The sequence below is a fragment of the Schistocerca americana genome, chromosome 5 (genome assembly GCF_021461395.2).
Source record: "Schistocerca americana isolate TAMUIC-IGC-003095 chromosome 5, iqSchAmer2.1, whole genome shotgun sequence".
NCBI classification, from domain to species: domain Eukaryota; kingdom Metazoa; phylum Arthropoda; class Insecta; order Orthoptera; family Acrididae; genus Schistocerca; species Schistocerca americana.
This window is the reverse complement of record NC_060123.1, coordinates 131,109,000-131,134,856: the sequence shown is the minus strand read 5'-3', so window position 1 is coordinate 131,134,856 and position 25,857 is coordinate 131,109,000. Positions and strand designations below refer to the sequence as shown.

General features: G+C 39.2%; 1 protein-coding gene across 2 annotated transcripts in view; it reads left to right on the top strand.

Moving 5' to 3' along the window:
- Positions 1 to 24,719, top strand: part of LOC124616787 (probable leucine--tRNA ligase, mitochondrial) — a 130,974-nt gene extending 106,255 nt beyond the window's left edge. For both annotated transcript variants that reach the window (XM_047145202.1, XM_047145203.1), the window contains exons 9-11: positions 1,076 to 1,317; positions 10,523 to 10,756; positions 24,378 to 24,719. In XM_047145202.1, coding sequence (XP_047001158.1) covers positions 1,076 to 1,317; positions 10,523 to 10,756; positions 24,378 to 24,605 — 704 coding nt within the window. In that variant the 3' untranslated portion in view covers positions 24,606 to 24,719. The remainder of the gene's footprint in view (positions 1 to 1,075; positions 1,318 to 10,522; positions 10,757 to 24,377) is intronic.
- Positions 24,720 to 25,857: the final 1,138 nt, after the last annotated feature.

Sequence of the window (25,857 nt, the reverse complement as noted above, 5' to 3'; positions counted from 1 at the left end):
CATTTAATTTGCTGAGAGAGGAACAGCACATAGTTTTCAGATGGCATGTTATGTCTGAATGAAATAAATAAGAAAAGAGTTTGAAGTATTTCAAAATGTATGAGGAATGAGTAGCGTTTTAGAATTAATCGAGTGGATGAATAAATGAATCTGCTTGGATTTTTGTTATAATCTTCTTCTTCTTATTATTCTTATTGGTATTATTATTACTACTATCATCATCATCATCATCGTTGTCGTCATCATCATCACTGCTCTAAGTCAAGTATCCTTCAGTCTTTTGTTTTATTTGATACTTATATCTTTTAATGAACATCTTTACAAAGATAGGTTTTTAAGCATGTAAGTACATCATATCTGTATTTCATAGAGACACTGCTGCCATTTGCTGTTCACTAAAAACCAGTAATTAGTTGCATCTGCTTTATTATAATTCATACAACTGATATTATTTTGTTTTTATCTTGAGTATTGATATGTATACTATATAGACCAGTGTATGATTGTAGGCTTCTGTTGGCAACATAATTAGATCTTGTATCTGACTTATGAGTGGAGAACCTAAAAACAGAGAGTACCACATTTACGTCCATACTCAGGCGTACTCTCAATTACCATTGTAATATTTCTACAATGGGTGCATAATCTATTCTAGTCTTGTGGAGGGTATCTTCATAAAATGTCACTAATAATTTCCATTATCAAGCAGAAGCTTTCTTTCATTGTTACACCCACACACACGCTTTTGTATTCTACGAAAGAAATTGCTTTCCAATTCTGCGGACTTTGTTCATTTCTTTGTCATCTTTTCTTTTAGCATCTTTATTCCTAAACTAACTGAGCAGAGTAGGAAATAATTATTCCAATAATATGAATTCTAATAATAAATATGAGATGGGCCTTGGAAGAAGGATAAAATAGTACAGAATTTTCTGTGTATTAATTTTCTGCCTAATACTTCTATCATTTACATTCTGTCCCTAATACATTCAGTGCTTCCTGGTCATAAGATTACTCTCAATATAAGTAGTATCAAAATATGTTCATACAAATAAGTGACTGTTTTTGTTTCTAGCCTTTCCTGGCATACTGAAATGGCAGCATCGCCTCTGGCTTACAATAAGAACATTTATAGAGGTTCGTTCCTCTCTCAGCATGGAACAAAAGCCTACAGATCCTGCAAAACTCGAAGAGCATGAAGCAAGGCTGTTAGATGCCCGAAACTATTACCTGAAGAGTATAACATTCAACTATAATGAAACTTATCAGCTGAGTGTGGCTATTTCCAAAATGCAAGGTCTCACAAATAGTTTACGAGTAAGTTGATGATAATGTAACAGAACTTCTTAAAGGCAGAGAAGAGAAAGTATTACTTATTTTTTGGGCTTGGGCGATGGTTGTAACAATCTTTAACTACCTTATCCAATGTATCTGAGCCATGTCAAGCTACACCACCGCTTTCTCAATGGGATGGTCTGTAGTTAAAATAGGACTTTGCTTTGAAAGGACCACTACTTGAATTCTTTGTCCATGATTTTGCTCTTTTACATTTTCTGTGGCTTCTTTAATTATCTCCAGGATGAAGCTGAAATGACTTCTAAAGAAATGATGACTCCTACACAACAGCTGTAAAACAAAACATAGACTACAGATAAAGAAATGCTAAATAAAATGTGTTTGACTGTCAGAGCCATTGTGTGAAGCCTTCATCATCCACTGTGCCAAAATGTTATCAAAAGATCTCTCACAAACCCAAAGAAATTCTTGTCATATGCAAAGGTTGCTCAGTGGCATCAAAGTTAGCATCCAGAAATTCAAAGATGTCACTGGAACTGATTATAATTAAATTTCACATAAAGATTATAGTGTTTAAATCACTGAAAATACAGGCAAGCCTTTTACAAACCCGAAAATCTGAAATGATTTCATCTTACGTTTGTAGACACTGAATCACAAAGGATAATGCTACTATAACTAGTTCATTCATTTTCAGTGCTCTATGTTTTTCAAAGTATTACATGTACAAATAACATTGATGCATCAATAGAACTATAAACTTACTACATTTGCATTTTGCACTCAACAAAAAAATCATATAAATGGTGTTTTAAGTATCTGTTATAGGAGAAGTTTAGCACCACAAGTCAGTAAACACAACAGTACATATGACAATGCTGCACCATGTGCATACATATTTCCAACAGTGTGGAAGTATACATAAATGGTTTTACTGCCCTCCCCCCACACACACACCTTCACAAAGTACGTGTGAAGATCATTCATATAAAACCACTTAAGTGCACTGCATATGTGAATGGAATCTGAAGATCTAGATGACATGACCAGTGAACCTACCGACATTTTATTCTTTGATCCTTGTGCACGAGTCTGAAGTAGTGATCTATCTTTGATGTCTTTGGTATCAATGACTCTAACAAATGACTTGAAAATGAGGATAACCAGAAAAAATGAATGGGCACAATAGTCACAGAAGTTTTAAAAATACAGGAAAAGTTTTAGAAAACTGAGAAAAGTATAATGTTTATGCTCTACTACTTCTTAAGACTGTAAGCAAAAAGTTGTCTCCATACCTAATCAGATAATTGGCCTACGGTGTTTGACGGTCAGACTTTAGTGGTGTGTCAGGTCAGAGAAATTTTATGATCTAGGGGAATTATTTCTGTTGAGAATCAGGGCAAAGAAATCTCAAGATGCTAATCAAATGTTGATAAATACTAGACTCTGGACTACATTGTCTAGTAAGGAGCAAACAATTGATGTTGGTGTGTTGTGTGACTCTAATAGTGTTAATGGAAATGTTTCATGTGCTGATGTTCTGGTGGCAGGGCAAAAGTGGTATTATTATTCTGACATAAATAGAGTTAGCTTCAAGCTGCTCAGTGACTTGTCAGAAAAGTTGATCTTTTAAGAGCGAAAGACTACTTTACTAGATGGCTATGATTTGTGAGTATCTAAGTGGTAGTTATTGGTAGCCACACCAGCTGGGCTCACTTGTCAGTGATACTCAGTGTCAACAGCTTATAGACTGCTGGAAGTCAGGTTATGTCATTCAGCTTCTAAATCAGTAAAACTTGATATGTTAGAATAACCCTGGTCTAAAGTTGAGTTTCCATGCCCCATGTCACACTGTCCCTTCCATCATGGAATTTCTGACCTCAAAAGGCATCCCGTTATTCACCTGATCTGAATCCTTGTGATGTTTGTTTCTTTTTCCAAAATTGAAAAAGTCTTAAAAGGATATCATTCTGGGACTCTGGTACACATTCAAAAGAATGTGACTGACATGTAAAAGGACTTACCAGTTGAAGTCTTACAGCACAATACCAAAACTGGGAGCAATAACTCCGCCAGTATGTACCTGCCGAAGAGGACTACTTTGAAAGGGACAATGTTGTTGCTTGAAAAAAAATAAAAACTTTCTATATTTAACCAAACAAAACTTATAGTTACAGATCTGCCATGAAATTAGATGGTACAGTTACATTAAAATGTAACCCTGTTGGTGTTTTTAATACAGTGGATTCTAATTCCGATATTTTATTAATTATTGTTGAGTGTTCTGCATGTAACTCTGTAATATATTGATTGAGTTTGTGATTAGTTACCAGCAGATCTATTTTTAAATCACCTCCTTGAGCCTTTAATTGTTCTAAAAATTCAACTTTATTACTCTATCTGACTCACTGTTAAATTCATTTTTGAATTCATTGCCCTAAGCTTTTATTCTTGCTTTAGTAGTTTAGTACTTAGTTCACTCAAACTTTTAAACAAACCTTTTAAGTTCCCCTCCACACCTCTCATCACTATTGGCATACAATGAAAACTACAATAAAATGTTTGCAATTGATCTTAGTCTACTGCTAACAGTTACAGTATTTGCACAACTCTGTCAAACAACTAATCAACATTGGGTGTCAAATCCCCTTGTAATTACCCATGCAACACACACACACACACACACACACACACACACACACACACACACACACACAATCAATAAAAATGTGCTTGGTTTAAATACAGCCCACCAGGCAATGTTTGCTCAGATCATCATATTGCAATACTGCCAGGAAGTTGGATCTGTGTGGTGGGCAAACTGTGTTGATGCGGGAGGGGGTTTGCATGGCTGAATCTGCCATTCTTTAGGCTGATGAGCCGCGAATGTGATTATTATTACTAGGGTGTCGTTGTGGCCCTGACAATCAATTGTAGCTCTTAAAAGCTGCAGTTGATGAACTTCTGACTCGTGGATTTCTTAAATTCTCTTTGGACACCATGAGACACCATGAGAAAAAGACTGAATAATTAAGGAAAGGGTAATGTACGAGGGGTGTTCAAAGGTAAAGGTAGGAAATAACACTGTGGGTATAATTGAAGTCTTCACTCAAAAGTAATCACCAGAGACCTGAGCACTAATATCCCACTGTTTCGTATCTGAGAGATTCTCTGTTTCCAGAATTTCTCTCATTGTGACAGGAGCCAGTCCTCCATTGTGTCCCCAGTTCGGCATCTAAATTGAAACACTGGCTTCTTTTAGTAGTAGACAAAACACATGGAAGTTACAGGGTGACATGTCCAGGTTGTAGGGCGGATGCTTAAGCTGCTCCCTCTTGAACTTGGCCATTTGAGACATTTGGATGGATGTCTCACTATGTTATCCCAAATCGGTACATGCAAATTTCAACGAGTTTGGTTGGTATGATGTTTTATACCTTTTCATGTGAACAACACTTAAGTGTGCGATGTCTGAAGTTTATAAGTGATAGGGAAGCAAACACATCTGAAAAGGTGGACTCTAGACATAGTGGAGATCAGTGAAGTGAAGCTGAAGGAAGATTAAAGATTTCTGGTCAGACAAATGTGGGGTAATATCAACAACAGCAGAAAATGTTATAAAAGGAGTGCTGTCCATTATGAATAGGAAGGTGGGTTGAAAGTGAGGCAAAGCAAACAGTTGAGTGATAAGGTTGTTTTCATCAGAATCAACAGCCAGCCAATGCCAACAGCAATAGTTCAGGTATTCATGCTGATGTCACAAGCAGAAGATGGATGGAGAGAGAGAGAGAGAGAGAGAGAGAGAGAGAGAGAGAGAGAGAGAGAGAGAGAGTAATTGTATAAGGACACTGAATGAGTAATTCAGGATATAATGGAAGATGAGAGATGATGATGTAATAGTGATGGTGAATTGGAAGACAGATAATAGGGTAAGGAATGGGAGGAGCAGTTATGAAAGAATATGGGCTTGGTAGTAGAAATGAGAAAGGAAAAAGACTAATTGAATTTCACAATAAATATTAGCTAGTAATAGTGACTACACTGTTCAAAAATTGCAAGAGGAGGACATATACTTGGAAATCCCGTAGGTACAGGAAGATTCCAGCTGGATTACAATGTGGTGAGACAGAAATTGTGAAAATAAATAGTAGATCATAAGCCACACCCAGGAGGAGATGTAATAAGGAAGAGTAGGCTGAAGTTTAAGAGGATTGTCTGGAAGAATCAGTACACAGAGAAGTGGGATACTGAAGTGCACAGGAATGATGTGGTGCATTCAAAGGTCTCGAAGGGTATATATAATGTAGCAACAAATACCACAGTAGGCAGTTCAATTGAATAGGTACGGACATTTCTAAAAATGGCAGTCACAGAAGTTGGACAGACAAATACAGGTACAAGGTAGGTAACTGTGAAGAAACCTTGAGTAACAGAATAAATACTTCAGTTCATGAAAGAAGGAAGCCCAAAAAAGTTCATGGAAATTTTGGAATACAGAAATATGTTACATAGGATTGAAATAAATAGGAAATGCAGAGAAACCAAGGTGAAATGGCTACAGGAAACATGTGAAGAAATTGAAAAAGAAATGTTCATTGGAAGGATTAATTCAGTGTGCAGAAAAGTTAAAAAACTTTCAGTGAAATTAAAACCTAGGGCATCAAAATTAAGATTGCAGTGAGAATTCCACTGTTAAATGCAAAGGAGAGAGAGCAGATAGTGGAAAGAGTAAATTGAAGGCCTTACAAGGGGGAGGGGTGAAGTGAAAGTGAAGGAGAATTACAGGATGTGTTTCAGGGAGGGAACAGTCTAAGAAGTACAGAATAATGGATTGAAAGTAAACCAAAGAAAGACAAAAGTAATGAGGAGTAGCAGAAATGAGATGAGTGATAAACTTAACATCAAACTTGGGGACAAGAAGAAGATGAAGTTAATAAATTCTCCTACCTTGGGAGCAAAATAACAAATAATAGATGAACTAGGAGGATATGAAAAGTAGACTAGCACAGGCAAAGATGTTATTTTTGGCTATGAGAAAACTACTAGTTTCAAACATTGGCCTTAATTTGAGTAAGAAATTTTTGAGAATTTGCTTTTGAAGCCCAGAATTGTATGGTAGTGAATCGCGGACTTTGGAAAACCACAAAAGAGGAGAATTGTAGCATTTATGATGTTGTGCAATAAAAGAATGTTGAAAATAAGTGGAGTGACAACATAAGAAATCAGGTGGTGCTCTGCATAATCTGTGAAGAAACGAACATATGCAAAAAAATTGGTACAAAGAAGGGACAAGATGATAGGACATGTGTTAAGACATCATGGAATAACTTACATTGATACTACAGGGAGCTGTAGAGGGCAAAAACTGTAGGGGAAGACAGAGATTGGAATATATCATATAAGTAATTGAGGATGTAGAGTGCAAGTGCTACTCTGAGATGATGAGCTTGGCACAAGAGAGGAATTTGTGGTGGGACACAAGGTGCTGTATCATTACCAGTTATCACAGGGTGTGCACTGTGGGTGCCTGTACAATAGTCAGTCAAAGTAATCTCAGACTATTCAGACATATCATGATGGTGCACTGTTTTGCTGATTTGCAATCAAAGTTCATTGAATACCAGCAAACTGCCACATCATCACTGTGGGGTTCAGATAATAATAACAATGGTGATGGTGATGGTGATGGTGATGGTGATGTCCATTACACTAATGACAGTACTGCACACTACTCATATACTGTAACAAATTAAATTCATCTTCCCATACCATGCATAGTTTGTTGTTGACACCTCAGAAGATTACAGTTAATTGGATGATGTGTTTGCTTCTCGTAAAAGCTGCTTTTGAAGCTATGAGATTCATATGTCCACATGAATATTCACTGTTTTTGCTAACACTTGGATCATTCCTTGTGAGCATGCTTTTTGTTCTACGGACAGTGGCTGGATGGCTTGGTTTTGGTATGATCACAGCCACAGATCATGCCCCTGACAAACTGTTATGTGTGGGATACCTGTTTCCATACTGTAATACCTGTCTGGTTTTGAAGAATACTGAAACAGAGCTTACTGTATGACTATAATGTTCGTGTTAATGGTGTTGACTTCAGTCTGAATACTGGTTTGATGCAACTCTCCACACTAGTCTAACCTGTGTTCTTCATTTCTGCACGACTACTGCAACCTATGTCCACATCAAGCAGTTCACAGTAATTACGCCTTGGTCTCCTTCTAGAACTTATACCACTCCCCCCCCCCCCCCCCAAAATCTATCCACCTACACACACACACACACACACACACACACATACATACATACTACTACTACCACCACCACCAAATTAGCTGTTCCTTGATTACTTGGGATGTGACCTATCAACCTATCATTTCTTTTAGTCAAGTTTTGTCATAATTTTTCGCCAGTTTGATTCATTATTTCTTCATTGCCTACTGCTAATGTGTACTGCATAGGCTAATTTGTACTGCATATACTTTTTACTTCTGCAAGTATGTGTTATTTTGCTGCCTAATTAGCTTAAGTTGTCTGCCGCCTTTATCATCTCACTTCCTAATCTCATTTCTCCAGTATCACCTGACTTAAATCAAGTACACTCATTTACCTCTGTGTATTACTTTTGTTGACATTCATCTTGTAACCTGTTTCCAAGACACTGTCCAGTTTATTCAACCGATCTCTGAAGTCCTTGCCATATTTGAAGAACAACAATTTCATCAGCAAACCTCAAAGTTTTTCTTTTTCTTAGTTTCCTTTAATACTTGCTCTACATTCAAAGTGAATAACATGGCACATAGTTTACAATCCTGTCTGACTCCCACCTCAACAACTGCCTCCCTGTAACGTCCTGTGACTCCTGTAATGGCCACCTAATTCCATACTAGTTGTAGCTAACCTTTCACCCCCTTCATTTTATCTTCATAACTTCTGATTCCAAAATAGTGTATTCCAGTCAGAATTGCCAAAAGCATTTCTAAATCTGCAGATGCTATAAAAGTGGGTTTGCCATTCTTTAACCTACCTTCTAAAGTAAGTCTTAGGGTCAGTATTGCCTCTTGTATTCTTATGTTTCTTCAGAACACAAACTGATCTTCCGCCTGATTGGCTTGCGAAGTTCAGTCCAACCTTCTGTAGGTGATTCATGGTAGTATTTTGCAGCCAAGACTTATTAAACTAATTGATGATTTGTTTAACCATTTTGGTATTCGGTTCATGACATTTTTCTTAGAATCTGAGGTTATTTTGCCTGGCTCTTATATCCTAAATACCAGGTGGAACAGTTTTGTCATGGTTGGGTTCTCCCAACTATTTGAATGATTCTGAAGGCATGTAATGCACTCCAGGTGCCATGTTTTGACTTGAGTCTCCCATCATTTGTTTCAAAATTCTTCTTGCAGTGCTGCACACCCACCTTAACTACATAATCTTCTCTTTCCTTAATACTGTTTTCAAGTTTATTTCCTTTATGTAGTACAGCTGTATACTCCATCCAGCTTTCAGCCTTTTCTTCTGTGCTTTATACTCACTTGCCATCACAACTCTTGCTATTGATACAGGTCCTTCAGTTTTCTGCAAATGTTTCTTTAATTTTCTTGTACACGGTGTCTAATTTTCATATAATCATTTATGCTTCTAGAGCTTTGAATTTTTTCTGTAGCCGCTCTTGCTTTGCGAGTGTATTCCTTTGTGTCTGTCAATATTATTTTGAAACACCTGTATATGTACGACTTAACAAGATTAATACAGATCTCTCTTATCTGCCTGTGACACAAGCAGAATTGTTACAGATCCACGTAGGGGCTGAATAACAACACAATAATGAATTGTTTGATATTTGTAATTAGTTTATAGCTAATAGATCAACTCTTGGTTGCAACAAAACTAAAACACTATTAATGTAAGGGTGACATTATACGGCCTTACAATAATGACATGATAAAGGAAGTGGAAGACATCAAATTTTTATTCTCAGCATAGCTGGGACATTTTTCATAATATCCAGCACAGTTTTGACACAGCTTCTTTATAGTGTAAATACTGTTTACTACCAACTACTGCAATACACTTAAAATGGTTTACATTTCACTGTCTCCCCATTGGCTAATATTTTGGAGCAACTCAGATGAATCACAAAGTATATTTTTTGTAGAAAAGTGTGCCACCTATGCCACATGCAATTAATGAATCACATTACATTTTTTGTTGAGAATATGCACTGTTTTAAAAGAACTCTTACATCCGTTCATTTGACACAAGGCATAGAAGCAATCTTTGTGTGTGCATTCCATTCTCTACCATTGAGCAGAAAGTAACTTTAAATGTGCTCAATAAATGGAAAATATTTATAATATAGGTTGAGGAAGTCCTTCAAGCAGCATAAGATACAAACCCTAAAAAGATGTAAAATTTGTAGGTGGCAGAACCAGGAGTCTGTTCTGAAATAAATAAGGAAAGGCTGGTAGGAAAAGGAACTGGTAACATTTGAGGATACAAGAAAAGTATTTGCCCCAAGACCAAGGGAGACCTACCACGTGATTTTTAATTACATATCACCACCACTGCAGGAGTGGCTAGTTTGATTTGCAGTTCAGCAAGTCTTGTAGTTTTATTGGTGACCCAATAACTACCACTGGCTGGAAATACGACTCTGAATTCAGTGCGTTATGTGATTGTGCCATGTCCATTGTAGTCACTTGTTAAGTATTTAGTCTCATCCTGTGTAAAAGTACTTAAGATTCATTAAACAGCGTCTTTTTTTTTTTTTTTTTTTTTCAGTGGCTCACTGAAATGAATGAAATTTTGGAAATATGGTTTCTGTAATAGGATTTCAGTTGCAGCCATTTTAATTGGGATTTTCTGCTGTTTTCCCATTTTATTCCTGGAAAATGTTGAGATGCTGACAATATATTATTGTTGTCACATATCCATTATTAGTAATTTGAAATTAAGGTCTTGTGGAGCCACACTATGGCTATTGATTTTGTTTCTTCTGTTAAAGCATTAACCACTTATGTAGTGACATGTGGCAATTTAAAGTGGTTTTTTGGACATTAATAAGGGCTGTTGCACATAAAGAGACACCACATTTAAGGAATGTGGCTAGTTAGTATTTTTAGAGATTATATAAGTACTGCATAAACCTCTAGCTGGCCTTGCATTACATATTAGAATAATGAAATAACAGCATTATACCTCATTTTTGTTTCAGCAAACACCAAAGGAAATCATTGCAACCAGCCAGCAGTTTGAGAGGGCTCTTGCCACTCTTATTGTAGTACTTGCTCCAATGGCACCACATTTTGCATCTGAATTGTGGGCTGGATTTTTAGCAGCACCTCACAGGATTGACACCACCTCGAGTGAAATTCTCTGGGATGCCCCAGTTCACCAGCAGAAGTGGCCTGATGTTGATCAACAGTATATTTTGGACCTTCTTTGCAAGGTTAGCAGCCAGTTCGCCAGGTCTTTCTAGATAGTGACAGTTAACAAGGCAAAGCTATGTACTAAATTACAGACACAAAAATTTCATTTGCTCTGTGACAAGGGCCGAGCTGAAAGTTTTGAGCAAGTGCACAGTTAATATTTTTCTGAGAACTTATCTCCGCTTCTTCTTAGACTGGGCAAAGTGATGCCGTGGTTAAGAGAAAAGTTGTATTTGTAAGGTAAAGGATTCAACTCCCACCAGTCGTTTTGCGATTTCCCTCCTTCAGTATGGTTATGGCTGATTTCCATCCCCAACCTTGTCCATTCCAAGCTAACATTCTGTCTCTGATGTTACGCATCCTTGAGAAGCTTGTCACAAGTGTGTGTGCATATCTTTTTTCTTTTTACTCTCATTTTAGTGTGTGTGTGTGTGTGTGTGTGTGTGTGTGTGTGTGTGTGTATTTGGGGGGGGGGGGGGGGGGGGAGTGCTCTTTGAACGTGTGTGCTGTACATTGCTTGCAGGAGTGTTTGGATTCAGGATTATTTTCAAGCAGTGTTTGTTACTTGGCTGACCTATAAGCAAACAAGTTACAATTCTCAGTTGTGATTCTGTTAATTTATCTACTTGCCTACACTCCTTACTGGCTCTATATTGGTTAGATAAACATGTCTGTGATAAGATGAGTCACATGACCATGGAAGTATTTGATACCTGTATCATTCAGAATAACAGGGTTGGGCATAAAATTAGTTGAATGTTTATTAAAAATGGCTGAACATTACTAAGAAGTTTATTTTCACATTTCCGTTTGGTCAGCATTCAACAAATACTATACTCCTCTTGCACAAAGGTTTCTCGTAGACAATTTTCTTTGTAAAGTGTACCATATAATTTATTTTGTTATTCCACTAGTGTCAGCAATTTCACATACCCGTAATTGCCTATCATCCAACAACATATTGTGCACTTTCCCAATGTTTTCTTAGAATTTCGTTCATTTGGAATTTTCAAGAGAAATATGGCCTGTTTTTGTTTAGTTGCCCATTTTTTAAGAGTTGAAAATAAAGGATTAGACTTCTTATAAGCCTTAAGCAGTGAAAGTCTATTGGTGATAAATCATCCAGAATATATAATTTTAGAATGGCTTATTATTTCATTTTATCTTTGCAAAGAGATTTGTAAACCAAGACATTAACATTTCAAGTTTACACTTGCCTTACATTAATGTGCAGTTGCCAACATAACAATATCAAACTTTCAATAACTGTGCTGATTGTTCAGCATTTAGTGTCCACTTCTCACATATAAAAACTAATCAGAGTTAAGGAGACAAAAATGTGTACTGTTGGATTGTACATTGGGTTTGATGTTGTAGTGGTAAAACATCTTCCTGGAAACTGAAATGTCATGAGATTGAATTTCAGTCAGACCACATAATATTTCAGTCTGTCTTTAAACTAGCCTTCACCTCCGTGTGACACGTAGGTTTGCCAGGAATGAGACATGGTTCAGATTCCACATCAAATTATACATCCTTTTTCCATAGTGGGATTACTGGGGTAGTTTAGATACACACAAGTCGCGAAAGTGGCATGCTATTGAAAGACTTGCACCAGGTTGTTGAACCTCATAGTATTATTACATACAAAGTTTTTACGACTATGGAGTTTGAGGGCAGTACATTCTGAAAGAATGTACTGTAACTTAAACATAGGTTAGCAGTTTACCTTAACTTAAACATAGGCTAGCAGTTGCATCAGTAAAGAATGTCACGGCTCTCTTTCCGTTGCAGCAAAACATTTGGGGAGGGGGGATGCGATAAATAAAGGCAGAACCTAACTACTTCTTATGCACATGACTCCATGAGTGCTATTGAGTATTATGTGATTTGTTTGATAAACACCGATAAAAACATGAAAAAAATATGTACCTTCCACAATTGAATATAAATGGATTCAAGGACTAATAATTTTTACTACAGCAATAGCCCACATGGTTTCTAGACACACACTTTAAATTCCTTCTCAAGCAAGCAAGGGTGGTGATGTCAGAGCCGAGTAACATGTTTATTATTGATTAACACCACTATTTAGTTGCATTGATTGTGTCTGATTTACAGGCAATTATTATTATTATTATTATTATTATTATTATATTATTACTGCTGAAGATTGGTAATTGCCTATTACACTGGTTTGTGGTTTGCTTGTGCATGTCATCAAAATTCCTTCCAGTAACAATACTCTTTGACATAAACTGGAAATTCCCTTATACTGTGTGTGTGTTTTGTGTGTTACAGTAAATTAAGGACAAAAGACTATCCAGTAATAATATTTGCCTTCTTTGTACTGAAAGATACAGTGCAGCCGTTATCTTTATGTAGCCAAAAATGTGTAGGATGAAATAAACTTTCCTTGAGTGAGTATGTTGCGGACTCAGTACCCTCAGAAAGGTAGCCCATGGGGATTTAAATAGTTTTGGAATATAAAAATTGAGAACAGAAAGCTCACGATGTACAGCAAGAATCGCAACTAATATTTACAATGTAGGGAAAGATACCGAATTTTAAGGACTACAAGACACACCTTAATTTTTAAGCATTAAAAAAAACATTTTTACTATTTTTATTATTTGAGTGCAAAGCCACACTAAAAATATTCTTAGCTCATAGAACCGAACTGCCTTTAAAATCCCTGAAAATTGTCATCTGAATTTTCTTCTTCTTCTTCTTCTTTCTCTTCATAATCCTCATCATCATCATCATCATCAAAGATATATAAGATTGTCTTCACTGCTATTGAGTGCATTACTTATGCTGCAATTCTGGACAAATTTAACAGTAATGTCTTCTCTCACTCTAGAACACTGCTGTTTTATCCACTGACACACTTGTTTGATTATAGGCCATTTTAAAGCTCCCTGCATCCTGAATTCATCTTGGTTTTCATCCATAATCCATTTTTCCATCCCTCTCTCATATACTCCTTAAATGGTTTATTTATCGAGACATCAAGATCTTGCAGTTGCAAAGTAAGTCCCACAGAATAACAGCAAGTTTAGCATTTCCCTGTCTCAATTTCTCTTTCACAGAATTTTTCAAATGACTGCTAAATTGATCTAACACAAGAAGAGAACTTTTCTTCAATACAGCACCTTTCCTTTTCTCCCACCCTGTAGGCACCTGACAGTATTTCAAAAGGTTCTGACATTGTTTTGCGTTTGAAAATGATCATTGGATTAAGTTTAGTACCATCAGCACAGCATGAAAGAATAAAAAGTGTAGTGCATTTTTTCATGTCCAGTTGTTTTCATGGCAACAATTCTGTCACTCAGCAAATCAGATGTCAGAGGATTGTTGCCCATATTCGCTATTTGGCTTAGTTCCACACTGGTTTACTTTTGATGTTGAATAAAAAAGCAATGGAAAGATAATATTTTGTGACATTTTCTGAGATATTTTGTTTTGGTCCACATGCTAAGTCCATGATGCTTCATAAACCGGTAGCATCAACCAACTCCACTCTTAAAGTCTGTTAAGTTTTGTTGTAGTGCAAATGTACAAGCATATCTTCGAATCATTTTTGTATTGATTCCAATGCCATTTTGACAGTGTCCTTCAATCCATATCAGTACGTAAAACAAAGATGATTTGACTTACCAAATGAAAGTGCTGGCAGGTCGACAGACACACAAACAACCACAAACATACACACAAAATTCAAGCTTTCGCAACAAACTGTTGCCTCATCAGGAAAGAGGGAAGGAGAGGGAAAGACGAAAGGATGTGGGTTTTAAGGGAGAGGGTAAGGAGTCATTCCAATCCCGGGAGCGGAAAGACTTACCTTAGGGGGAAAAAAGGACGGGTATACACTCGCACACACATATGTCTGCTTGTCTGCTTGTGTCTGTATATGTGTGGATGGATATGTGTGTGCCAATGATGGAAATGGAAAAAAGAACACATTGACACCGGTGTGTCAGACCCACCATACTTGCTCCGGACACTGCGAGAGGGCTGTACAAGCAATGATCACACGCACGGCACAGCGGACACACCAGGAACCGCGGTGTTGGCCGTCGAATGGCGCTAGCTGCGCAGCGTTTGTGCACCGCCGCCGTCAGTGTCAGCCAGTTTGCCGTGGCATACGGAGCTCCATCGCAGTCTTTAACACTGGTAGCATGCCGCGACAGCGTGGACGTGAACCGTATGTGCAGTTGACGGACTTTGAGCGAGGGCGTATAGTGGGCATGCGGGAGGCCGGGTGGACGTACCGCCGAATTGCTCAACACGTGGGGCGTGAGGTCTCCACAGTACATCGATGTTGTCGCCAGTGGTCGGCGGAAGGTGCACGTGCCCGTCGACCTGGGACCGGACCGCAGCGACGCACGGATGCACGCCAAGACCGTAGGATCCTACGCAGTGCCGTAGGGGACCGCACCGCCACTTCCCAGCAAATTAGGGACACTGTTGCTCCTGGGGTATCGGCGAGGACCATTCACAACCGTCTCCATGAAGCTGGGCTACGGTCCCGCACACCGTTAGGCCGTCTTCCGCTCACGCCCCAACATCGTGCAGCCCGCCTCCAGTGGTGTCGCGACAGGCGTGAATGGAGGGACGAATGGAGACGTGTCGTCTTCAGCGATGAGTCGCTTCTGCCTTGGTGCCAATGATGGTCGTATGCGTGTTTGGCGCCGTGCAGGTGAGCGCCACAATCAGGACTGCATACGACCGAGGCACACAGGGCCAACACCCGGCATCATGGTGTGGGGAGCGATCTCCTACACTGGCCGTACACCACTGGTGATCGTCGAGGGGAAACTGAATAGTGCACGGTACATCCAAACCGTCATCGAACCCATCGTTCTACCATTCCTAGACCGGCAAGGGAACTTGCTGTTCCAACAGGACAATGCACGTCCGCATGTATCCCGTGCCACCCAACGTGCTCTAGAAGGTGTAAGTCAACTACCCTGGCCAGCAAGATTTCCGGATCTGTCCCCCATTGAGCATGTTTGGGACTGGATGAAGCGTCGTCTCACGCGGTCTGCACGTCCAGCACGAACGCTGGTCCAACTGAGGCGCCGGGTGGAAATGGCATGGCAAGCCGTTCCACAGGACTACATCCAGCATCTCTACGATCATCTCCATGGGAGAATAGCAGCCTGCATTGCTGCGAAAGGTGGATATACACTGTACTAGTGCCGACATTGTGCATGCTCTGTTGCCTGTGTCTATGTGCCTGTGGTTCTGTCAGTGTGATCATGTGATGTATCTGACCCCAGGAATGTGTCAATAAAGTTTCCCCTTCCTGGGACAATGAATTCACGGTGTTCTTATTTCAATTTCCAGGAGTGTGTGTATATATATATATATATATATATATATATTTTTATTTTTTTTTTATTTACCGGCTCGCCAATTGTGAATGGTTTTCTCTATTGGTGAAGATATGAACTGCCCCTCAGTTGTTCTGTTTCTGTGTTCTTCTGCATATGCTATTACTTTCAATGCATCATATGAATACCTTTTATTTTTACCAATAGCACAAGTCATTTTCAGTTCAAGTTCATGGCACCGTAGATTGCAATGGCACATTGTAGTGATGGGTTTGTGATGGCAAAGCGGGAGGGAGACAATTTTAGCAAGCTTGTAAATCCCCACAACTCATGTTCGTCATAGCGGTGCACTGCTGCTGCTAGTTGAATCCATTGTTGCCAGATAGATATAGGTTTCCCGTGGCATTGAATATATGGCCATTTTTAAGACTGATGGGAATTTTAAATCAAACACTGGACATTTTTATATTGATTTTGAGTGAAAGGCGTTCCTGAATTTTGGAGGCAATTTTTCGAAACAAAAAAAGTCGGTTTTAAGACACTTACAGAAAGCTTTCAGCAACAGCCTTCATCAGCTAAAGAGAAACACACACACACACACACACACACACACACACACAAGCCAGAGTTGACAGTCTTGTCTGCATGAGATGTGCTAGCTTGTGTGTGTGTGTGTGTGTGTGTGTGTGTGTGTGTGTGTGTGTGTGTGTGTGTGTTTTTCTCTGTTGCTGATAAAGGCTGTGGCTGAAAGCTTTGTGTAAGTATCTTTTAATTGTACCTGCCTGCAACTTAATGTCTCTTCTTTTTCCAACACAATATTTGATTCATAATTTTCATGAAATATCTGTGAATACCATGCTATCTGACAGTAAAAATGAGTACTTGTTGAACGCTATGGTGTTAGGAAATCCAAGGTGCATCAGCACAATAAGAACAGTGGCCCCTACCAATTGTAACAGTATCACTGTCATAGAAATGAACACATACACTGAAGCACTGAAGAAACTGATATAGGCATGCGTATTCAAATACAGAGGTATACTAACAGGCAGAATACGGCACTGCAGTCAGCAACACCTATATAAGACAGCAAGTGACAGTTGTTACATTGGTTACTGCTGCTACAATGGCAGATTATCAACATTTACGAGAGCTTGAAGGTGGTGTTATAGGTGGCGCACGAGTGATGGGACACAGCATTGCCGAGGTAGCGGTGAAGTGGGGATTTTCCCGTACGACCATTTCATGAGTGTACTGTGGATATCAGGAATCCAGCAAAACATCAAATCTTTGACATCATTACAGCCAGAAAAAGATCCTGCAAGTTCGGGACCAGCGACAGCTGAAGAGAATCGTTCAACATGATAGAAGTGCAACCCTTCTGCAAATTGCTGCCTATTTCAGTGCTGGGCCATCAACAAGTGTCAGTGTGCAAACCATTCAATGAAACATCATCGATGTGGACTTTCGGAGCCGAAGGCCCACTCATGTTCACTTAGACAAGTCTCGTTTCAAATTGTATCGAGTGGGTGGACGTGTACAGGTATGGAGACAACATCATGAATCCATGGACCCTTCATGTCAGCAGTGGACTGTTCAAGCTGTTGGAGGCTGTGGGGCGTATGCAGTCGGAGTATTATGGGACTCCTGATATGTCTAGATATGGCTCTGACAGGTGACATGCATGTAAGCATCCTGTCTGACCACCTGCATCCATTCATATCCATTGTGCATTCTGACAGACTTGGGAAATTCCAGTAGGGCAATGTGACACCCCACATGTTCAGTATTGCTACAGAGTGGCTCCAGGGACACTCTTCTGAGTTTAAACACTTCCGCTGGCCACCAAACTCCCCGGACATGAACATTATTCAACATCTTTGCAACCTGCTGTCCAGAAGAGATCTCCACCCCCTGGGGGTATTTTTACGGATTTATGGACAGCCCTGCAGAATTCATGCTGTGAGTTCCCTCCAGCATTACTTCAGACATTAGTTGAGTCCATCCACATCGTGTTGCGGCACTTCTGCATGCTCACAAGGCCCTACATGATATTAGGCAGGTGTATCAATTTCTTTGTTTCTTCAGTGAATATTTACAATATATTGTCATACATGGTCTATTCTGACCGAACCAGTTCTAATCTTCTTACACAACGAATGTAGAAAATGATCCAGTTATCAACTGCCTCTGTCACCTTATCACTTGATGGAATTTGCTAGGTAATCAGTTACTTGAAGCTATTTAAAGACCTCATTCATTTATCCACTCATTGTGACTGAGGAAGATTTAGTTGTTTGCCATAGTGTATATTGATTAGGCATTGGTAAATAAGCTCTTTTAGGTCGTATATTTTATTGAGTTTTAACACAGTTTTCAAGAAATAGCCCCACAGAAGAAATCTTTGTGCCGTAACCTGAAAACCATCTAAGCTAGCTAGTTGTATGGGGCCTACAGTTCAACTTAAAATCCAAACTAAGATTCAATTTGGCACTTCTGCATATGCAGGGTGTTGTGTCTAAATTGATACTAATTTAAATTGAATTTCCCACTAACGTTTACTTCCACAATGGGTGCTACTCTTTATAATCTTGAACATATCCAAAGAATCAGTTGCACAGTCCTTTAATGGCTAAATCTCAATGTAAAGTATAAAAGTCTTTCATTACACAAATTCTTCTGTTTAGACCACACTAAAAAATTCCTTGTTTCTGAATTCCAAAGAAAATAGGTATGAACACCCACAAAAAAAGGTATGAAAATAGGTGAGAATCTCAAAAATAGCTTATAAAGAATACTGGTATACCATTTTAAAGATTACCTTCAGTTTTGAGTGTGAAAGAGAGTACTATACAGAGATTTACAAAGAAAAATGTACATCTTACAGAAAGAAATTTCAAGAGAAAGAGCTTTACAAATTGAGCAAGTCAATAATGCATTGGTCCACCTCGGACCTTCATGCAAGTAGTTATTCAGCTTGGCATTGATTGATAGAATTGTTGGGTGTCCTCCTGAGGGATATCATGTCAAATTATGCTCAGTTCGTGCCTTATATCATCAATATCTTCAAGTTAGTTGGTCCGCCCCGGTAGCTGAGTGGTCAGCGTGACAGACTGTCAATCCTAAGGGCCCGGGTTCGATTCCCGGCTGGGTCGGAAATTTTCTCCGCTCAGGGACTGGGTGTTGTGTTGTCCTAATCATCATCATTTCATCCCCATCGACACGCAGGTCGCCGAAGTGGCGTCAGATCGAAAGACCTGCACCAGGCGAACGGTCTACCCTATGGGAGGCCGTAGCCACACGACATTTCCATTTTTCAGGTTAGTTGGAGAGCCCTGCCCATAATGCTCCAAACTTCTCAAAGAGGGTGCAGGGGGGGGGGGGGGGGGGGGGAGATCTTGTGACCTTGCTGGTCAAAGTAGGGTTTGGCAAGTACGAAGACAAGCAGTAGAAACTCTTGCTGTGCAAGCAGGCATCACCTTGCTGGAACATTTGTCCAGAATGGTTTGCTGTGAAGAGCAAATATACCACTGTGCTGTAAGGCTGTGAATATACCACTGTGCTGTAAGGGTGCTGCAGAAGACAACCAAAGGGGTCCTGTCTTGAAGTGAAATGGCACCCCAGACCATTACTCCTGGTTGTTGGGCCACATGGCGAGCAACAGTCAGATTGGTATCACACTGCTGTCAGGGGCGTCTCCAGACAAATCTTCACAGGTCATTGGGAGCAGTACTCATCACAGAAGACAGTTCTACTTTAGTCAATGAGATTCCAGACCTAATGTGGCCGGCACCACAGCAAACGGACTTGGTGGTGCACAGAGATCAAGGTAGTCAGTACAAACCCCTTTCAGTTAGCTACCTGTTAATGGTCCTTGTGGTCACTGAAGCACTAGTTGCATGTCAGATCCATGATAATGATGAATATGGGGCTCTCTGATGATTGCTCGGTCTTCTCACTCTATAATATCTCTAGGTCAACTGCTTCCTTCTTGACCTGTTTCAGCCATGGCTCCCCCTTTCCTACCAACATTGTTAAATAGTGGCATCACTCCTATTCAAATGTTGAGTGATTTGTTGATTATTCGAACCATCTTCTTTGGGCGAAACTACACTACTGCCCATTAAAATTGCTACACCACGAAGATGACATGCTACGGACGCGAAATTTAACCGACAGGAAGAAGATGCTGTGATATGCAAATGATTAGCTTTTCAGAGCATTCGCACAAGGTTGGCGCTGGTGGCAACACCTACAACGTGCTGACATGAGGAAAGTGTCCAACCGATTCCTCATAGACAAACAGCAGTTGACCGGCATTGCCTGGTGAAACGTCGTTGTGACGCCTCTTGTAAGGAGGAGAAATGTGTACCATCACGTTTCTGACTTTGATAAAGGTCGGATTGTAGTCTATCGCGATTGCGGTTTATCGTATCGTGGCATTCCTGCTTGCTTTGGTCGAAATCCAATGACTGTTAGCAGAATATGGAATCGGTGGGTTCAGGAGGGTCAACACGGAACACCGTGCTGTATCCCAACGGCCTCGTATCACTAGCAGTCGAGATGACAGGCATCTTATGCACATGGCTGTAACAGATCGTGCAGCCACGTCTCGATCCCTGAGTCAACAGATGGGGACGTTGCAAGACAACAACTACCTGCATGAACAGTTCGACGACGTTTGCAGCAGCTGGACTATCAGCTCGGAGACCTTGGCTGCGGTTACCCTTGATGCTGCATCACAGACAGGAGTGCCTGCGATGGTGTACTCGACGACAAACCTGGGTGCACGAATGGCAAAATGTCATTTTTTCAGATGAATCCAGGTTCCGTTTACAGCATCATGATGGTTGCATCCGTGTTTGGCAACATCGCGATGAACGCACATTGGAAGCGTGTATTCGTCCTCGCCATACTGGCGTATCACCTGGTGTGATGGTAAGGGGTGCCATTGGTTACACGTCTCGGTCACCTCTCGTTCCCAATGATGGCACTTTGAACAGTGGATGTTACATTTCAGATGTGTTACAATCCGTGGCTCTATCCTTCATTCGATCCCTGGTAAACCCTACATTTCAGCAGGATAATGCACGACCGCATGTTGCAGGTCCTTTACGGGCCTTTCTGGGTACAGAAAAAGTTCGACTGCCGCCCTGGCCAGCACATTCTCCAGATCTCTCACCAATTGAAAACGTCTGGTCAATGGTGGCCGAGCAACTGGTTTGTCACAATACGCCAGTCACTACTCTTGATGAACTGTGGTATTGTGTTAAAGCTGCATGGGCAGCTGTACCTGTACATGCCATCCAAGGTTTGTTTGACTCAATGCCCAGGCGTATCAGGGTCGTTATTACGGCCAGAGGTGGTTGTTCTGGGTACTGATTTCTCAGGATCTATGCACTCAAATTGCGTGAAAATGTAATCACATGTCAGTTCTAGTATAATATATTTGTCCAATGAATACCTGTTTATCATCTGCATTTCTTCTTGGTGTAGCAATTTTAATGGCCAGTAGCGTACATGTCCCCTCTCAAATGGTAACACCTGCATATGTTGAAACTTCCTGGCAGATTAAAACTGTGTACCTGACCGAGACTCGAACTCGGGACCTTTGCCTTTTGCGGGCAAGTGCTCTACTCGGTCGGGCACACAGTTTTAATCTGCCAGGAAGTTTCATATCAGCGCACACTCCGCTGCGGAGTGAAAATCTCATTCTGAAAACCTGCATATGTTGTTCATGTGCCTGCCTGTGAGGCATAGTTACTTTAAAACTGAGTACACAGAATGAAATTTGTAAATATTTTGTGCCCTAATATCAACATTCCCATTTACCATCTGTGCCAGGTGCATGGTGAAACTGCGCTGCAGCATCACACATTGATCTGTCAGCCACCGAAGTTTACAGTTTGGATTCTCGATCAATACCCATATGAATATCAATTTGTGACCAGTTTGCTGAAACTTCTTTGTGGTTTGTCTTTTTTGTCTTAGAGTGCATTTTAAAGTTTTGCAGTAAACCTTGAAGAATGATAATGATTATTTTAGGCTGATCTTCCTTGTTGGCAATGACGTGAATGATAGGAACAGTCTGCAGTTATCCATGTCCTTGGTGCTGATCCTGTTGGGTTCACAATCAAATTTCCAGTTAGTAACCTGCTCATGTGAGCTGTCTCATGTCCACATCTCAACAGTGAGCAAATGACCAGCTCACAATGGCTAATGCTGGGGGAGGAGAGGGAGGAGTCAGAATAAGGTAGAATTACAAGAGAAACTTTTGTTAACAAGTCTAATTCTGCACTCACTAAAATCAAGTTCTACTAAGCTGTATCCCTTCATTGTGGCTCATCAGTATGTTTCATGCTAAATTTATTTTCTAATATTGTTGAATTGATGAGAAATGATAATGAACTGAAACACATTTCTTATAATATTCTGATGAATCCAAGAACTTGAGGCAGCTAAGTACAAAATATATTTTTTACAGTGGATGCAAGCCTTAGAATGAATGAAGTATAAATTGTCAACAACTTGTATTTCGTGACTATTTTATTCCCATGTTACACATAAAAACATAGGATGTTGGTGAATATTCCTAATTTTGCCTTTCACTAAAGCATCAATCTCTGATGCCACTTTCTGAACACTGCTGCTTTGAGGATGAGCTTTTGAGATGAAGTCTGTCAGTGAGCTTCTGTTGGTAGATTTTGTTCTCTTAAATGCAGAAAAAAGGTTGCTTGCACAGGTATAAAGAGCCAAACATCAATATAATTGTAGCTGCAAACTTTTGGTCATGGAGATGTATTTTGAAGAAAATCCGTATAAAAGCCTCTCAGACTAATTTTGTTATGAAATTTATCAAGCAGAAATCTGTTACATTGTAGGTCTAGAAGTTCTAATTTGTAGCTCAGTTTCCACACTGTCAACATCAATTGAAAAGGAAAGCAAAACTATGTTAAAGTTCTTTTGTAACTTTTGAAAATCCTGGACACAAATATTAAATTTGTGGAAAAGATCAATGAGTAGATTTTGATTCTGTTCAAAATTCCACTTTGCCCCCATCCGTTTCCATTTCTTGTCCACTCCACAAAGAGATGTTCACCTGAAGCTCCCAAATGTAGTCATACATCTCTGAAATGACAATGGTTTTTTTTTTTTTCATGAAAAGTTTAAAACACTTATGTAGTGCATAATATTACAAAGGAAACCCTAGAAAATGCAATACATTTTTTGCAAAAACCACTGCCGTATCAGAAACTTTATTGGCTAATCCTGAATTCTGATGGTTGAACGAGAAAAACTAACTGCCTGCATCTCTTAAAGTCTCTCTGCTGCAGATCCTGAACATGTCTTTATAAAGTCTCCTTCATTGAAACTGTGCAGTATTTTGTTAACATGAAAAACAATATGGTAACTTGCTCAAATTGCAGTTTCATTTCTTGAGCGTTCGTTCTGAAAACAAAAATATATTTTCATAGTGAAAATGTTGGGGAAAGACATTTATTTTTCTGCTCTGACGTATGTAACATTTGTTTTCTCGCATAACTTAATAGTGTTTTGTTGCTCTTTGCATTCCAGGTGTCCATAATCTTTTGCATGGAAGGTATTGTTGATGTGAATTGTATTCAGAGCTTTGAAGCACACAGAGTACCTCAGGACACTATCAGATACTATAACATATAGTCATCCTGCACTGAATATGTAAATTGATGTTGGTATGTTTGACTTTTGTTTTCGAGTTTCTAAACTGGCCACCAAGCTGCTTTTCATCAGTATAAAAGAAGCTACTCTCCGCTTAAAAAGCATTGCGTCTTGAGTACATATGCCCATGGGCTACCATGACACTAACACATGGAGATTCCTCTGAAGACAGTACACAATTTGCATTTCCCCTGCACTACATAACAACTGTGGTATGTGGTTGCATCCAATGAAAGTAAAAGCATAATACTTATGTTACAACAGTTTTAATAAACAACATCAAAAGTAATACTCTCAATTTCTTCCTAGATTATCTGCTCCACCTGTACATTGCATGAGGCAAAAGTCATGAAAAGAACTAGAAAATATTTTAAGTCTGTCTGGAAACTGAAAGTTTAACCCCCACAGGGCCATCAAGGCAAATGCATAAAACTGATAGCAAGGAGAGAGCAGAATGAAAAGTTCACTCTGCAACATTGTGTGCACTGCTCTGAAATGTCCTAGTAGATTCTGGGTCCAAGTTTCAGCCTAACATACAATTTTAATGTTGGGAAGTTTCATTAAATAAAAGCATAATCATACTCGGTTTAATCATTTGTTTCAGGTAAATGGTGCCGATAATGCTACAGTCCGTATGCCTCGCTATGAGATGGACAACATAACGCATGATGAGGCTTTGGAGTTAGCATTAACACAGACAAAAGTGCAAGAAATGTTATCAGGATTCAAGATTATAAACACACAGTTCACACTTTATCCAGGCTACAAAGCTATTATCAACATTATAACTGAACGATCTGTGAACAGCATGAAACAACATCAAGAAGTGTGAAAACACTACTATCATTTCATTAGCCTGTCTTTGTGAAACTGATACATGATATTTCTGTGGTGCTCTGTTGGCACATTATGCTTATACATAAATGATGCAGAAACAAGTCTCAAATACAGATTTTCTATATGCTTTTACAAATTTGAATAATTTAGTAGCTTTTATCATCCAAAATATTGACGAGAAATAATTAAAGTAACAACTTTATTTTTGAAATGGTTGCCTGTGAAGGTTTCTTTCTGATAGAAAAATGCCTTAGCTTATAATAAGTAATTTAACTATGGGATTAAGCAATAAGTTGCATTAGTGAAAGAAGTATCTGTCATAGAAGTGCTGAGTGTTTGAAAGTTTTTAAGCCTGATTAATAGTTCCAGATGTCCAGATGGATTCAAGATTACATTCTGCTGTACAAATATGAACAAATGACTAATCTTTTTCATCAGGTACTGCAAGTCATTACTTTAGATGTTGCCGCTGCCTGAACTCGTATTAGTCAGTCCATTTGCAGTCTAGACAACACACCTGTTTAAGAGAATTTTTTGCATCAATTGACAGAAAGATAAATTGTTGAAAGTACTGCATAAGAATGGATCTGTCAAACCACCTAGATGGTCGAGAAATCTCTCTTTCACTTATGGTAAGGAAATACAATTTTTTTGAGATCACTAAAAGTCATTCACACTGCTCAAATGAAGTCTTGGGGCTGTAGCTGTGATATACACCATAACATTTCTCAAATATGGTTCTTATTTGCTATTGTGCCACCTTTATTGGTCACAAATATCGTGTTTATATTTGAAATTATTTGAGGATACAGTTTCTGTGTCAAAATTATATTTCACATAAGAAAATTATAAAATTCCAAAGAAAGAGAATGGCCGACCAGTACTTACCTTCAAGAAATGTAATTCCAGTTACTGCTTATAGACTTTTGTAACTGTTAGTTCCTTTGTCAGAGAGGAAAGGGACACAGACTGGGGATGGCTGTAAAGAAAGGCAAGTCATTCAAATCCTCAGGTTCAAGAGACCTACATGTTGCTAGGACAAGGTGAAGACAGGTGTGTCAGAGAACTCAGTTGGTACATTGGTATGCACTATGCCATCTTCAGACCAGAGATGATAGTAGGACATAGTAAGAAGCAAATATTTATTAAGATGAAGAGAAATGAGAATTGGAATGAATAGTACAATTAAAAACTAGGAGGAAAGGAAAACCAAAAACAAAGAGAGAAAGAAGGAAAGATATAATGAA